At 34.9% G+C, this 14584-nt stretch overlaps 1 protein-coding gene across 1 annotated transcript; it reads left to right on the top strand.

The window, feature by feature from the left end:
* The first annotated feature begins 139 nt into the window (after positions 1-139).
* On the top strand, positions 140-14424 carry LOC149084673 (GPN-loop GTPase 3). The gene is made up of 8 exons (XM_089235094.1): positions 140-375; positions 2033-2141; positions 3916-4003; positions 5443-5522; positions 7872-8112; positions 8772-8883; positions 10447-10572; positions 14297-14424. Exons 1-8 carry the CDS (start codon positions 331-333, stop codon positions 14339-14341), a joined length of 846 nt encoding a protein of 281 aa, XP_089091220.1. The 5' UTR covers positions 140-330; the 3' UTR covers positions 14342-14424.
* The last annotated feature ends 160 nt before the right edge of the window (positions 14425-14584 follow it).

The following is a 14584-nucleotide window of genomic DNA, read 5'->3' on the forward strand; positions in this document are numbered from 1 at the left end:
AACTTCAAAAAAATTAACATTTTTGACTAAAAATATTTTTCGCATGTTAAAAAGTATTATCAAATCTATTTAAATAGTTTATTTTCACAAAAAATATTTCTCTTTCGGTTTTTTTTTACTTTGTGTGGGTTAAAGTCGTACTGATCTCGGAAACGAAAATCAAAACACGAGCTAAAGTTTTGAAAAGCTGGTGCTTCAGTGATCTTTATATAAGACTATGGGGGAAAAATTTGTTTTTTAGTGGAAATTAATCTATTTAAGTTATGTAAAGGCTTGATATTTTGTGTATATTTGATAGCTGGTTAGGTGTTTTGTTATTGATTAATCACAATGAGGTATGGTCAACTTGTCATCGGTCCCGCTGGAAGCGGCAAAGTAAGTTAAGGGTAGGAAATCATTATTAAAAATAAAAATAAAATCATGCTTGAATTATGCATGATGAATATAATTTATGAAAGTTTCAACAGCTGGAAGATGCGGAGATGAATTCAGAAAAGAAAATGAATCTTCCTCTATGGGGAATCTAACCCACGTCCTTTCTCATGCCAGTAACAGACCATTACGCTACAGAAGCAATAAACTTCTTGAGCTTATACGCGCTGGGTGGAACTGTGCATTGACAGTCAGACCTAACTTAGCTAATAGCTCACATATGAAATCTTTATATGAATAGCGGAGAGCGACAACTTGTCTTCAGATAAATCGCAGTCTGGTGACAAAATATCAGTGTATGTGCGCTATTAGCTGAGCTAGGTCTGACTGTTCATGCATACTTTCGTGTTCGGCACATGTAAGCTCTAAGGAAAGAAGTTAATTTCGTCTGTAGCATAGTGGTCTAGCTGCTTGGCCGGCATGCAAGAGGATGTGGGTTACGGGTTTAGTTCCCTGTAGAGGCTGTTAAATTTTCTTTCCTGAATTCCTTACATCAGCTAGCTGCTGAAACCTGCGATGACATGCCATTTGAGGACGAATGGCATGGAGGTGGGACATCCAGTTTCCGCAAAAACATAAGTTGTGGTGTAACAACCTTTACAGACTATGCAATCTAAATTAATAATTTTTATTGGGCCCAATTGCCATAAATCTATATTTAGATCTCAAAGTTATGATATTGTTTTATGAATGACTGTTGGAGCCGGTTATCAATTAACTTTTGTTGCCTTCATCGGAGGGTTACTATGTTACCTGTTTACCCATATACCCATATTTCTGTAACTCTGATATCTCGGCAAGATGTGAAGGGGAGTGTTCCCAGTTCCTCAATGCTCAATGTTGAAGGCTTTGTATGAATAGTGAAGAGTGACATCTCTAGATCAAATATAGCATAACAATGAAACATTTATAGTTTTGGTTCATTAAGTGGGTTTTATTTGGTTATTTTTCACAATTATCATGTCTCCATCATCAGCATTAAAAGATATAAAGCACATCAAGTCGAACTGAATTAAAATAATAAGCAAAAGCTTTAATAAACAAAAACAATGACCTCGCGCTCCTCAAGACATATCTACCTCCACGCTCACACATTCATGCTAAAGCCAGGTTTTTCTAGAAGCAGGTTTCTACAGCACGAAAACTCTGATTGGTTAAAAAAAAAAAAACCTGAATTTCAAGTTTTCAACCAATCAGTGTTTTCACACGGCGTAGAAATTCTATTCCTAGGAAAACCCGGCTTAAGGAAAAACACTGCAATAAAACACATGCTCTTACAATTGACATGGATGGTTTTCCTCTATCGCAACTTCTTTTTTTATTTCTGGTAATGTTCCTCGGTAGGCTCTGACAAACATAATGGTTTCCATGTAAAATCAAAGAAATACTAAATTAGAGATAAAGAAAATAATCTTTGTCACTAGTTTGTCAGGAGTTAGTTATATCAAATTCATAAAAAGTCTTATAAAAATTAAAGAATTTGAATCATCATAATTTCTTATTTATCCTATGTAGGCCTGTTTTTCTTTTTTATCCAGGTGGCTCATCACATAATTAAATCAGTTCTGTTAATGTCATCTTGTTTTTGATTTCTTTATAGTCCACATATTGTTCAGTTATATCAAAGTATTGTGAAGATTCTAGGAGGCAAGTGAGCGTTGTTAATCTTGATCCAGCTGCTGAATACTTTGATTATGAGCCTTATATAGGTTGGTATATACATTTTATCAATTTTTTCTCTGTAACTAAAACAATAGTTATCTAATTTTCTCCCTCCTTTATGAGTTAGTTACGGCGTGAGTTGTGCGATATTCTTGGAAGACTTTTTTTTTTTTTTTTTTAAATACAGTAGACTTGCAACGATCACATTTGCAAGCCCGAATTCTTTTTATGATTCACAGACAACGAATCAGAAACAGGAAACAATATATTTTGTCAAAAAACTTATTAACAATTAAAAATTTACCCTTTCCTTTTTAATTCAATGATTGTTAAATATGAATTGAAAAGTAGGTTAATCATTGCTAACAAAGAATAACAATGAGCAATCTCACCAACATAAAGTTTCTGCTGGTTTTCGATTTTAGCTGAACATTTAAATCAGTCCAATCGAGTTCAAATAATTAGAGGAATTCCATCATTACGCAACACAAACTATCAAATTGTAGTCAATTTGTATGACGACCACCCCCCATTCTGAACAATGCTTGCAAAAGTCAAAGTATGATAATCAGCTCAAGTCAAAAGGATGGTCAGTTCCTCCCCAGTGAGAAACATGTTGATAGAGATAACTTAAAATTAGATCAAGTTCATCAACTGGTAAGGGTAGCAATGAGATAACTTCGCGATTCATTGTAGGTATGGCAAGTCTGAACCTGTACAAGGATCTCGAACATGATCATAAGGTCATTGAATGATAATCAACTGGATCCGGCACAAATAAGGCACAAACTGTAAATTATTATTTCATTTCAGTCTTAAAACTTTAATGACCAAAGGTGAAATGTTACATTAATCTCAAGACATGAATACAAAATGATGATGGAAATAGAAGTAGTGAATGATTCCGATCTTAAGCAATACTTATACTCCAGATCAAAAACAAATTTTAGGCACAGTTGGCTTACTGACCCATTCCTTCTCCAAATGAAATAAAATGACATTACTGAAAATAATTTGCATATTTCTACATGATAAAATATTTCCGATTGGAAACATTGATCTATCGATAGGCTGCAATAGTGGAGCACTTGATTATTGCAGCTAATAGCCCAAGATTGGATGAACAAAGGATAATTTTTTTAAGTTTTTAATTTAATTTTAATTTTAGTATTTTTTAACAATTATTTTAGAAAATATAATATAATGTTAGAGACCTCTTTTTAAAAACATTTATGTGGTAACATAGATCATGTTACTGACTCTTCATGATCTAGCTATGCCTTAGTCCGGCCCATTCAGTAATCTGGCATTTTTAGGTGGGTTTTTCTCGAGCATATATAGAAGAAGAAAACACGTACCTCTGTGTGTGTACAAAGTATATAGTCTACTGTACAGTAAATGTTCATTATAAGGCAAGCCTACAATAGCAGGAAAAAAAATTGCTTTATACAGACTTCTTATACAGTTATAGGTTAAGGCAGGGGTTCTCAAACTGTGCACCACCAAACTTAATCAGGGTGCCTCAGAGCTCTTTGTCAGCCCTGACAGAAGTTTTTGAAGAGATTCCATGATAAACTGCTCAGGGGAAATGCAGATGAGCATTGATTGGGGATAAAATCCTATCAGTTGGGTAACTAAAATTACCTGATGCTCAACCCGGGAAAAAGTCTCAGAGAAGAATATCAAGTTGTAAGTAAACAAACCCTAAACAATTTCCCTATTTCAATATTTTTAATTTATTTGTGATTTTTGATTCATAAAAATTTAAACATTATATACATGGGGGAAAAATAAAAATTTTAAAATAATTCAATATGATAGATATCCGAGAGCTGATTCATGTGGATGATGCAATGGAAGATGCAGACTTGCGGTATGGACCAAATGGAGGTTTAGTTTTCTGTTTGGAGTAAGTATGTTTTCATGCTATAAGCCAGGGGTTCACAACCTTTTCAGTCCGTAGGCCAGATATGTGGTAATTCTGCCTCTTCCAGGCCGGAACTACAGGGTGGCGCCCAACTGCCCTGGTAGCAAATTTTAGGTGGGAACAAAAACACCATTACCAAATCTAATTTCCACAGTGATGGGGGGAAGGGGGCGACAAAATCATGTTTGCCATATTATATCACAAAAATCCGTGTTACGGCCCTGATATAAGGTGATTAATATTTTATGGGACATTCTTGTAATTTTGGTCATCCCAACGTTTTCATAAAATATCCTGTTTCCCCCCCCCCCTTATTTTCAGTGAGGCTTACTTGAATTTTTGAGATCAAGAATTAAGATTATATTCATGGCTAATAAATTATTGCTTTTGACAATTTTTTTTACTGCAATTTGCAGCATTCCTTGCCTTTCACAATTTTTTTGGCTATGAATGGAAACTTATTTGCTTTGAAAATTTCTTGATGGTAATTATCAAGAGTTTACTTCAATTTTTTGGGCTGTATTTGGCAACTTTACTTGCATTTGAAAAGTTTTTTAGCTATGATTGGACCTGTATGGATCACAATTTTCCGCATTTTGAAAGAAATATACTCAGCCTATGCATATATTGTATGTATTAATATTTTTTACCACAATACCTTTCGTGGGTGGGCCGAGTAGAACCTCTTGGTGGGCTGGAGGTTGTGCACCCCTGCTATAAGCTTAACCAAACAGCATATACATATCAAAATTCAGGCTTCACAACTCAGAACTTACATAGGGTCGTTAATATCCTAATGTTTGTTTTAGAGATATTATCAAAGTATAGGAAAATTTGTTTTTTATTTAAAAGACACCTACTTTAATTTATCTATAATTTTCTTTTATCCAATGGCTCTGTCACCTTCATTGTCAATGAAAGTTTCTCGATCATTTATTGCATTATAATTTTCAAGAATTCGTCCACGTTTCCATTGGCCAAAATTCCCAGTAACTATCACATTTTCTCCCTGGAAGAAGTGATAACTAATTTTGAAGTAAACTTTTCTAACATTTAATGATCATATGAAAATACATGGAACTTACTGATGCATGAGAATGCATTCTCTAGCATTCCCTTCACTGCATGCTTTTCTGTTAACAGATTATAAGATGCTTCGCAAATACAGTGGAACCTCCCATAACAGACACTTCCTGTTACTGGACACTTTTATGAACTAAGTCAACAGACTTTTATCAAAAGGTTCCACTGTAATACTTTTCATTAGAAAAACTTGGTTAAATCTGAATTTGTTCTTATGTCTTCTTTTTTCTTTTCTTTCATGGTTGAATGAATCGCTATGTTTTTATTATTAATTTTCAGATTGCTTTAAATGAATTATTTTTACATGTGTGTGTCTAATAGAAGTTTTATTTCAACAGATATTTGACAGAAAACTTGGAATGGTTAGAAGAAAAACTTGGCCAAGATTCAGACGATTATGTGTTGTTTGACTGCCCAGGTGAGAAATTAAATCTTTATTTATTAGTTCATTATTCTACATACATGTATCCCTCACTTTACGCTACACGATTTCACTATAACACAATTTTTAAAAGTTGATTTTAGAAATTCCAACCTGCAAAATTCGGATTGGAGTTTAACTTTAATCCTGGAAATGGCTTGCAACTTAAAAATGTATAACATAGTTAAATCCTTTGATGACTAAATGTATTGGATTTGATGATGTAGCTGAGATGCAATTCTCAGATGCAATTCACCATATCTCACTGATGAACAACGTTTGGTAGCACATTGACAATGCCATGAGAAATTTAATAAAAAAAAGCAGTTCCAGTGAAACTAGAATTTTCATATTTGTGAGAAATATGTAATTCTCTGGCTTTGCTGCTGTTTTTATAAGGAGACGGAAAATGCTGCTTGTCAGCCAAATCTCTACTGTTTCATTAAAAAGAGTTATTACCAGCCTATCACACCAGGCTCTTCAAGATAGAAAACATCCACACTCGCTAAAATCAATCAAAAGTAGTGAAGATGCCTAATTCCGTAGTGAAGATGCCATTCATATTGCCTAAATTCACAGGATTTATTCTTAAGTTTGAATAATTAATTCATCAAAAAGAAGTTTCTTTGAAGTTGGGTTGTAGTTTTTTAGTCCCTCTGAAAAAAAACCAACCCCCCCCCCCCCATCCCTATCTTAGCCATGTTAAATCCAATTCACTATATGCGATTTCATCTTACGCGACTATTTTGCTGTACCAATTAATCACATAAAGCAAGGGAACACATGTATAAGTGATGTGTTCATATTAATCATATATGTATCATTCACAAAAAAATTGGACCACAAATTTAAAAAAAAGTTAACCAAAAAATACAAAAAAATTCTTAGAGACACTTCTTTATCTGCTAATAAATGAAATGTAGTCAGCAATGAAGTTTGTTAAAATTCATGGGGAAAAAAATTTAAATTTAAACATGTAAAGAGATAAGCAACTCCGACGAGAGAGGCATTTTGCCTGTTTCAACAGTTAACTTGATATTAATGCTTCACAATCGCACCATGTTCTACCTATTTTGTTATCTCATTTTCAGCTTGTACAAGCACTGATACTCTGAACCTTCTTCTTTTTTTTTTGTCAATTGAATTTTTATTTCGTTTTTTGTGTTTCTCACTTCTTTTTCTTCAATTTTATGGGGACAATCAATTTCCAACGTGTCTCCGTTTTGCTAGAGAACAAGATGTACTCTCAAAGCAAAATTTATAGGTGAAATATTACTGCAGCTTGATGTTGCAACCAAGAAATTTAGATTTTTTTACTTTTTTCCTCTTTAACTTATGGCCGAACCTCCCTCCTGGTTAACCAATGCCAGGACGCCAGGAGAAAGTCATTTTTACATGTTTTGCAACACTGATTAAAAACTAAGCATGTTGAAAACATGTGCTTTTCAGAAATAGTAGATGTCTCTGAACTGAAACATGTAATGAAGTGAAAATAATTTTCAATTACATTTATCACAAAAAAGGATCATTCAAGTATTACGTCATCATCGATGGGAGGGGGTTTCCGATTTGCTGACTTTTGATGACAAGGGGGAAGGGGGATTTGGATAATGCTTACGTCATCGACCACCCTTTATAAAAATATGAGTTAGGATTCAGAGGGGCAGAGCTGATGACGAAATTTTGCTGACAAAGGAGGGGGGTCAATGTTTTGCTGACAAGGTGGGGGGGGAGGGGGTCAAAAATGGCTAAAAATTTGCTTGCGTAACACTTGAACAGCCCCAAAAGTGTAGCCAGGAGGGGAACATTTAATAAAGACCTCTTTTTTTCCCAAATAAATCTAATTTTTGAATTAATTTACAGTTCTATTGTGCAATTTAAAGTTTACTTTAGCATTTTAAAAGTAGGTTCAAGGGATGACTACATTCTTCTTAATCTTCTGAATACAATTTTGGTTGGTGGCAACTGGTGTTGTAGGACTTGAACCAATGTATTCCAAATTTCATGAATGGAAAAAAAACCTATGGAAAATTTTCATTTGGCCATAAACTATTGATAAAAAATATTTAAAATTATGAAAAAGATTAAATATAAAAGTATACTGGTCCTAGAAATATATTGAAAAAAATATATTATTGAAAAAAAAAACATTTTTGTTTTGGGATAGAAGGTTATAATTTTTTTAAATTTTGGAAAATGGGCTGTGGACAGTTAGGAGAAGGGCATTTCCTTAACAAACATGTATATATTTTATATAAAAATAACAAAAAATTCCTTAACAAAAACTATTATATGTTTTCAATTGATAAAGTGGTGGTATTTATAGGTTCCTTTATACTGTTCCAGGTCAGATCGAATTGTATACTCACCTTGATTGTATGCGGAAGTTGATCGAGCACCTGCATAGAATGGATTTCAACATTTGTGCAGTTTATTTACTAGATTCAAAGTTCATGGTGGAACCGTCTGTGTTCATGTCTGGTGTTCTGACAGCTCTCTCAGCCATGGTTACTTTAGAAGTGCCTCATGTAAATGTGTTGTCGAAGGTAGATCTTCTCAGCAAACACGCTCGAAAGCAGCTTGAAAGGTTTAAATATATTTATTTTTAAGTTCCCTTCATTAAATATTAAAAAGAATGAAGTTCAGGCTGAAAATAATTAATATTATTCAGTTTAAATCTTAATTCAATTTAGTTGATATTTGGTGACCTGATTGTGCTTGTCTATATGGCGCTGGTAGACAGATGTCAGCACCGACAGGACACAAAACAAGTACAACTCTGACGTTATGAATATGTTAGGGGCCACATATACTCAGAACACACATTCCTGCATGTACTGATTTGTTAGAGAAATTCTACATAGGAATGTGTAGGAAGTGTATGGTAAAGTAATAACAGTAATAGTAGTGACTGATTTTTGTCGTTTTCCTATTAAAGAAATCATGGTTCCAGAATCTGTTACCCCCCCCCCCCCCAATATCAAAACATTTCCCATTTAAGAAGTTTTCCTATTAAATGTTGTATTGTACAATATAATGTCGATCTCCTCAGCATATTCACTGTAGTTATGAGCCACCATACTTTTTTCAACTACAGTAGCATTTGTCAAAGTTAACAATCTTCATGTGAAAAAAGTTAATGTATGCCTCCACCAGATATTTTGTTATACTCATGTCACACACTCACACAATTAAACTCTGTTTGGATTGAGCATTTTTAAAATAAATACGTTTGTACTTTTTCAGATTTCTTGAGCCAAATGTGCATCTACTTCTGGAGGAGGAGCTTAATTTATCCAACCATAGCAAAACTTGGCGCAAAAAATATGTCAAGCTTACAAAAGCTATTGCAAGCCTGGTAATAGATTCTTAGAAGAACCAGATCTTTGTTAATTTTTTTTTTTTTTTGTCAATGTCTTATGAAAGAAATTTTTTTTTGTGACGTTATTCATAAATATTTTTTAGAGTCCATGCAAGAGCATTTTCATCTGAAGAACAATCGTTCATGTGTGTACAAGCTGCTGTTGGTAGTTTTTTTTAACTTGACCATAAAGATATTTCGGTATCATGATTCTAAGACTGTCAATCAGTCAAACTTGATTATAATGACCTTGGTTATTAAGACACCTCAGCTATAATGTCTGTAAACAGGTTTTGGCCGATTATCATCAATGTTATCTCTAAGAATGTTAAGGATTATCATATTGACAGATTTTGCTTTTAATGTAAAAAAAATGAACAAACCTTGGATAAGGAACACTTTCTCAGGAATTATGCTTTTGCAGTTTGTTTTTCCTTTTTTTTTTTCTGAGATATATATTCCTAGAATTTGATCTCAACATCTTGACCAAAATATTTATCTGTTTTATTGATCTAACTGTGGCAATAAAAACAAGATTTTTCAGGTGACATTGCTTATCATAATAGTTTTCATTTACTGCACATAGAAATGCTGACAGGCTTCCTATAGAAACCATGGATTGATATGCTTTGTTAGTATCCATAGCATTCTCCAGCGATTGGGATCCTTAACTATGTTTAACCTATAAAGTGTTATCTGTAAGCTTTATTTAAAGAGACTTCTGAGAAATTTGTTTTAGAGCCTATAGAGCCTACTTCAAAGAATGTGTCGGGGGGGGGGAGGCTTATTATTTTGAGTTTTCGTCATAAAGGTCAGTTCCCAGGATTCAGGCTACATCTCCATATATGAAGACTTCACTTGAAGGTTGCTCAAGCTCTGTTTATGTATTATATTAGGTATTACTAAAAAAAGCAATAACTAAAATTAATTAATTAATAATTACTAAATAAACAACTTAGAAATTCACTTCTTAAAGAAAATGCCCTTAAATAATATATCAACTTTAAGTTTATCAACATAAGTTTTTTTAAATGCTGATATAACAATGCTTAAGGGCATCCCGACTTAAGCATAAAAATTGTAATTATGAATCTATGTCCGGCCTGCTAAATTTTTTATATTTTTTTTGGCTCGCTCCTGAAAAAGTTTGTCCATCGTTAGTATAAGCCATTGTTGTTATAGGGGTGGCATCTTCAACCTGTTGCTCTAGACCACCGCTGTGCTTCTCTTAAGCACTAAATATGCTCATGTCGGATTTCATACTTGTGAGCGCTTGTTCAGCAAGCCCAATTGAAGACCCTGCACAAATTGCATTCAAGGATTAAAATTATCTGGATTTTGTATATCAAACTTTGCTATAAGCGTACACTTCTTTTGAGGATGAGCATTGGCAGTTCTCGTGACTCGGAAAAGGTTGAAGACCTCTGGTGTAGAGGGTATTGTTATAAAGGATTTTTAGCGTAATTTCTTTATCCTAAACCAAACTTTTGTATTAAGTACTAAATAACATAATTTACTAAAGTAGCTTTATACTGATGAATATTTTCTCATCACCTCTAGATCGATGAATACAGTATGGTTCGTTTCATGCCGTTGAACAGGGAGGACGATGAGAGTATCAGTGATTTACTGTTCATGATTGATAATGCTATACAGTATGGAGAAGACCAGGATGTGAAAGTCAAAGTAAGTGAGATGGTTATATTCACATTGAAGTCATGTCTATTATCTTTCAGGAAAGTTTTATTTTTGTTAACTTGTATTGCAAGGAAGGTTCATTTATATGTGTAGTTTTTTTTTCCTCTCCACTTAAAAAAAAAAGACAGTTTTTATTGAGAGTGGAGTGGAGTTATAATAGATAGATATTTATTGAAATGAAATATCTTTAATGAATATATTTAATGAAATGGTATATGAACCTTAGAAACAGGAGTATTTGATCTTTTTGGGTAATGTTGGAAAACAAAAATAACAACTAGGAGCCACACTTGAAATTCAAACGATAAGTACTTTAACCCTTTCAGCACTGACAGTACTTTAAAATACTACCAACCTTTTAACCTCTGTAACATCCCTTACATACATTGTTTGGTGGGTTTTTTTTACTAAAAAGGATGTATAACTCCATGATTACCAGATCACAGCACAAGTGTGGGACAATCAGTTTTTTCAACATGTTAATTAATAAAATTCAGTTGGATGTTTTGTTCTTGTAAAAGTGTTTACTACATCACACAAAAGTGTTATGGAGTATAAAAAATACCAATTCAAATATGTTGAACAATACATAATACTGAATATTTATTTATTTTAACACCGTTGAAAGCCAAATAATTTATTTTATGCATTTGTTAGGGAACATTTTGTGAAAGCAGTGTTTTACTTCATTGTTTTATTATAAGGACTGGACAAATTTCAGGTTGTCACGGCAATTAAAAACTTGGTGCCTAAAATTTTCTTTGTGTAGTTACCAAATTGCAGGCAGAGAGCAGCCCAAAATGTTTGGAATTTATAGTAGCATATCTGCCAACATGAAAATGGGTCACTATGCCCTAAAAAAGTCAAAAGAAGCAATATGTTGGACTTTTTTCTCTGAGTAAAAATTTTTTGGTAACTTGGGCATATCTACTGACAAAATAGCCCTGGCATATCTTGCTGACAAAACTTTCTAGTACTAATTTAATTAAATCGTTAGGTACAAAATGATTTTTTTAATTAGTTTTTTTTAGGCCTTGGTTAGAAATAAAATGACCTACCAAAAAATTTTCATGATAATTATTTCATTTTTTTTTTCATAATGTAGTACTAAAAGGGTTAAAGCAGGGCTTGACAAATCAAGGAAAAATCTAGGCACCAACCGAATATTTGAAGAGCCAAGCATATTTCTTTTTTTTGAGCTGGTAATAAAACATAGGAAATTTTAGGTGCCAATATCAATTTTTTCTTAGTTGCCATAGGTACCTGGGTGCCCAGGATTTATTCATCAATCCGTGCTTTAAAGACTAAATTACCATTCCAATTAAAAAGGAAGACAAGCTTAGTTCTCTGTGCGTGTTCAAATTAAATATTTCAGTTGAAAATGGCTTGTTGAGCCAGATCAGTAGCCGTTCGGGAATGCATGCCACAAGCAGGTTGGAAGAGGTTATTGTCCGTCTTCTTGAATACAGCCTTACATTGAAGGGTGCAAATGGTAAGTCCGCTACTGTAAAGCCTACTGTCAGATCTGCAGGTTATACACTATCTACCAATAAGTATTTGGACACCTATGCAAATGATGATATCTGCGGTCCTGAGATACGTCACGCCCTCCGCCGGTATATATCATGTAGGAAACAACATCGGCATTAGTCGCATGCAAGATGCCGCGCAGTTCGGAGCTCTCTGATTTCACGAAAGGTATAATTATCGGGTATCACAAAAATGACTGATCCTTAAGGGACATATCTAGCGAGCTGAAGTACCCAAAATCGACAGTGGCCTATGTGATTAAGAAGTGGAAGGTGAGCTGTGATTGTCAGAATTTGCCCCGAGTCGGCAGACCAACGAAACTGGGAGATAGAGACCGACGGGTGCTGTCCAGAGAAATTCGGAAGAACCGCACCCAACCGATGGCCCTCATCCGCGAGGAGTTTCAACAGGCATCCGGGAGTATTGTTTCAATGAATACCATCCGTAAGGAAGCACATCTGATTGGTTTTCATGGTCGTGCTGCTGCCCATAAACCTTTGATCACAAAGTCCAACCGCGTTGCTCGGTTAATGTGGTGCAAAGCACATCGAAATTGGACTGTAGATCAGTGGAAACGGGTTCTTTGGAGCGATGAATCAAGGTTCACCCTCTACCGTTCGGATGGCAGGGTCTGGGTCTGGCGTCTGCCTGGAGAACGTCTCCTGCCAGAATGCATTGTGCCAACATTCAAGTTCGGCGGAGGTGGAATTGTGGTCTGGGGGTGTTTCTCCTGGTATGGACTGGGACCTTTGGTCCCCATTCATGGTAAGCTCAATGCCGATGCCTACTGCACTATTTTGGATGACAATGTGCTTCCTAGGTTGTGGCAGTTTTACGGGGTGGACCCCTGTTACTTCCAGGACGACAATGCCATCTGTCATACTGCGAGGTTAACCAAGGCTTGGTATGGTGCCAATGGGGTTCATCGAATGGACTGGCCTGCCCAGAGCCCAGACCTGAACCCTATCGAGAACCTCTGGGACGAGTTGGATCGCCGAATTAAGGGGTGCCCTACCCGTCCAAAATCGGTGAAGGAACCGACATGTCTTCTCCAAGCCGAGTGGAAGAAAATACCACTAGCCGTCACACAAGGACTTGTGGAAAGTGGAAAGTATGCCCCGGAAGGTTCACGCTGTAATTGCCTCTCGTGGAAGCTCTACCAACTATTGATTTTGAATAAAGTTAGTTTTTCTTTTCTATCACAGGTGTCCAAATACTTATTGGTAGATAGTGTAGATCCAAAAAATAATAATAATCTTCAAGCTTAACTGGTCTTTCAGTTATCAACAAGTGGAGAGGGCATCATCTACATATATTCTAATGTCATTCATGACCTATTAATTGATTGATGCCGCTGCCGTCTATGTATGGAGCCTTTCAACACATATACAGAGTGATTCAGAAAAGATGGGAGAAACGTTAAGAGATGGTAGACAAAACAAACAATTTTCATCGAAGAGAAAAAAAAAGCTTTTTATTCACTGTGACGCAGATTTGCATAGTGCTATTTTCTCCCAATGAATTTCAACAGGAATGCTGTTTAACGTTTGTGGAGCGGCTGTTTCAATATGCGCTAGCGCATTTGTGTTTCACGTTAGACCCTGCATTCTTTGATAACAATTGTTTGTATTGGTGTGTACTATCACCTCTTAAAGTTTTTCCCATCTTTTCTGAACCACCCTGTAGCTATATACATGCTCCAAGGAAGAAATATTCTATCTGTTTCCATAGCTTGAATGATCAGTGCCAGGTGAATTAGGGGTAGATCACTCATCCGGCAAACAAGAGACTTTGGTTCGAGTCCCCTATGGAGGCAGAATTGAATTTTTTTCCCTAATAAATCATCATCTCCAAATGTAACTAGCCTTTTGAGGAATCTTGTATTAACAAGTGGAGAGGAGATCTACGTAAATCCCAAGGATTGGCAAACAAAAGTTCTTTCCCCATTAAACCTAAAGCGACCACCAATATTTATAGCCTTCTCAGTATGTCCTGTCTGAAAGTGTCCTCCAAGCTCAAGGCAAGGATGTAAGTAATGAAAGATTTCTGACCCAATTTGATAGGTAGTAAATTGCTGTATGTCGATATGAATAAAGTTGGTGTGCAGTAAAAAGGGAAAAAAATAAGCTTGTTACATTAAGTTAAAAATTTCATGCAAATAATAAAATTTCTTATATTTCAGTATCCCGAGGAAAGAGATGATGATGGTGATGAAGACGAAAATTGAGCTGCGATTCATTAATGTGTAAATTTCAACTGCAACATATTGTAAATGATAAAGTAAGGATTCATAAATGTTTTTAGACACAAGTTTTGTCTTCAAGTATTCAATTTTATTTGAAATAAAGTTTGAGCAGAAAAACACAAGCACATTTCTTTTGAATATTTTGCACATTACATAAAATCGAACACATCTCTCTTCGGTTAAGTTTTCAACAGAAAATAATCATTTGTGCTTCAGCCGTGTTTT

The sequence above is a fragment of the Pholcus phalangioides genome, unplaced genomic scaffold (assembly GCF_987345545.1).
Source record: "Pholcus phalangioides strain wild (caught in Gottingen) unplaced genomic scaffold, Ppha-v1.0 ptg000008l_1, whole genome shotgun sequence".
Classification (NCBI taxonomy): Eukaryota; Metazoa; Arthropoda; class Arachnida; order Araneae; family Pholcidae; genus Pholcus; species Pholcus phalangioides.

Excerpts from the sequence above, each read along its gene's own strand:
- LOC149084673 (XM_089235094.1), top strand. The coding sequence starts at position 331 with ATGAGGTATGGTCAACTTGTCATCGGTCCCGCTGGAAGCGGCAAA. Across the intron at positions 5,523-7,871 it reads TGTGTTGTTTGACTGCCCAG|GTCAGATCGAATTGTATACT; the intron begins GTGAGAAATTAA and ends ATACTGTTCCAG. Across the intron at positions 10,573-14,296 it reads ACCAGGATGTGAAAGTCAAA|TATCCCGAGGAAAGAGATGA; the intron begins GTAAGTGAGATG and ends CTTATATTTCAG.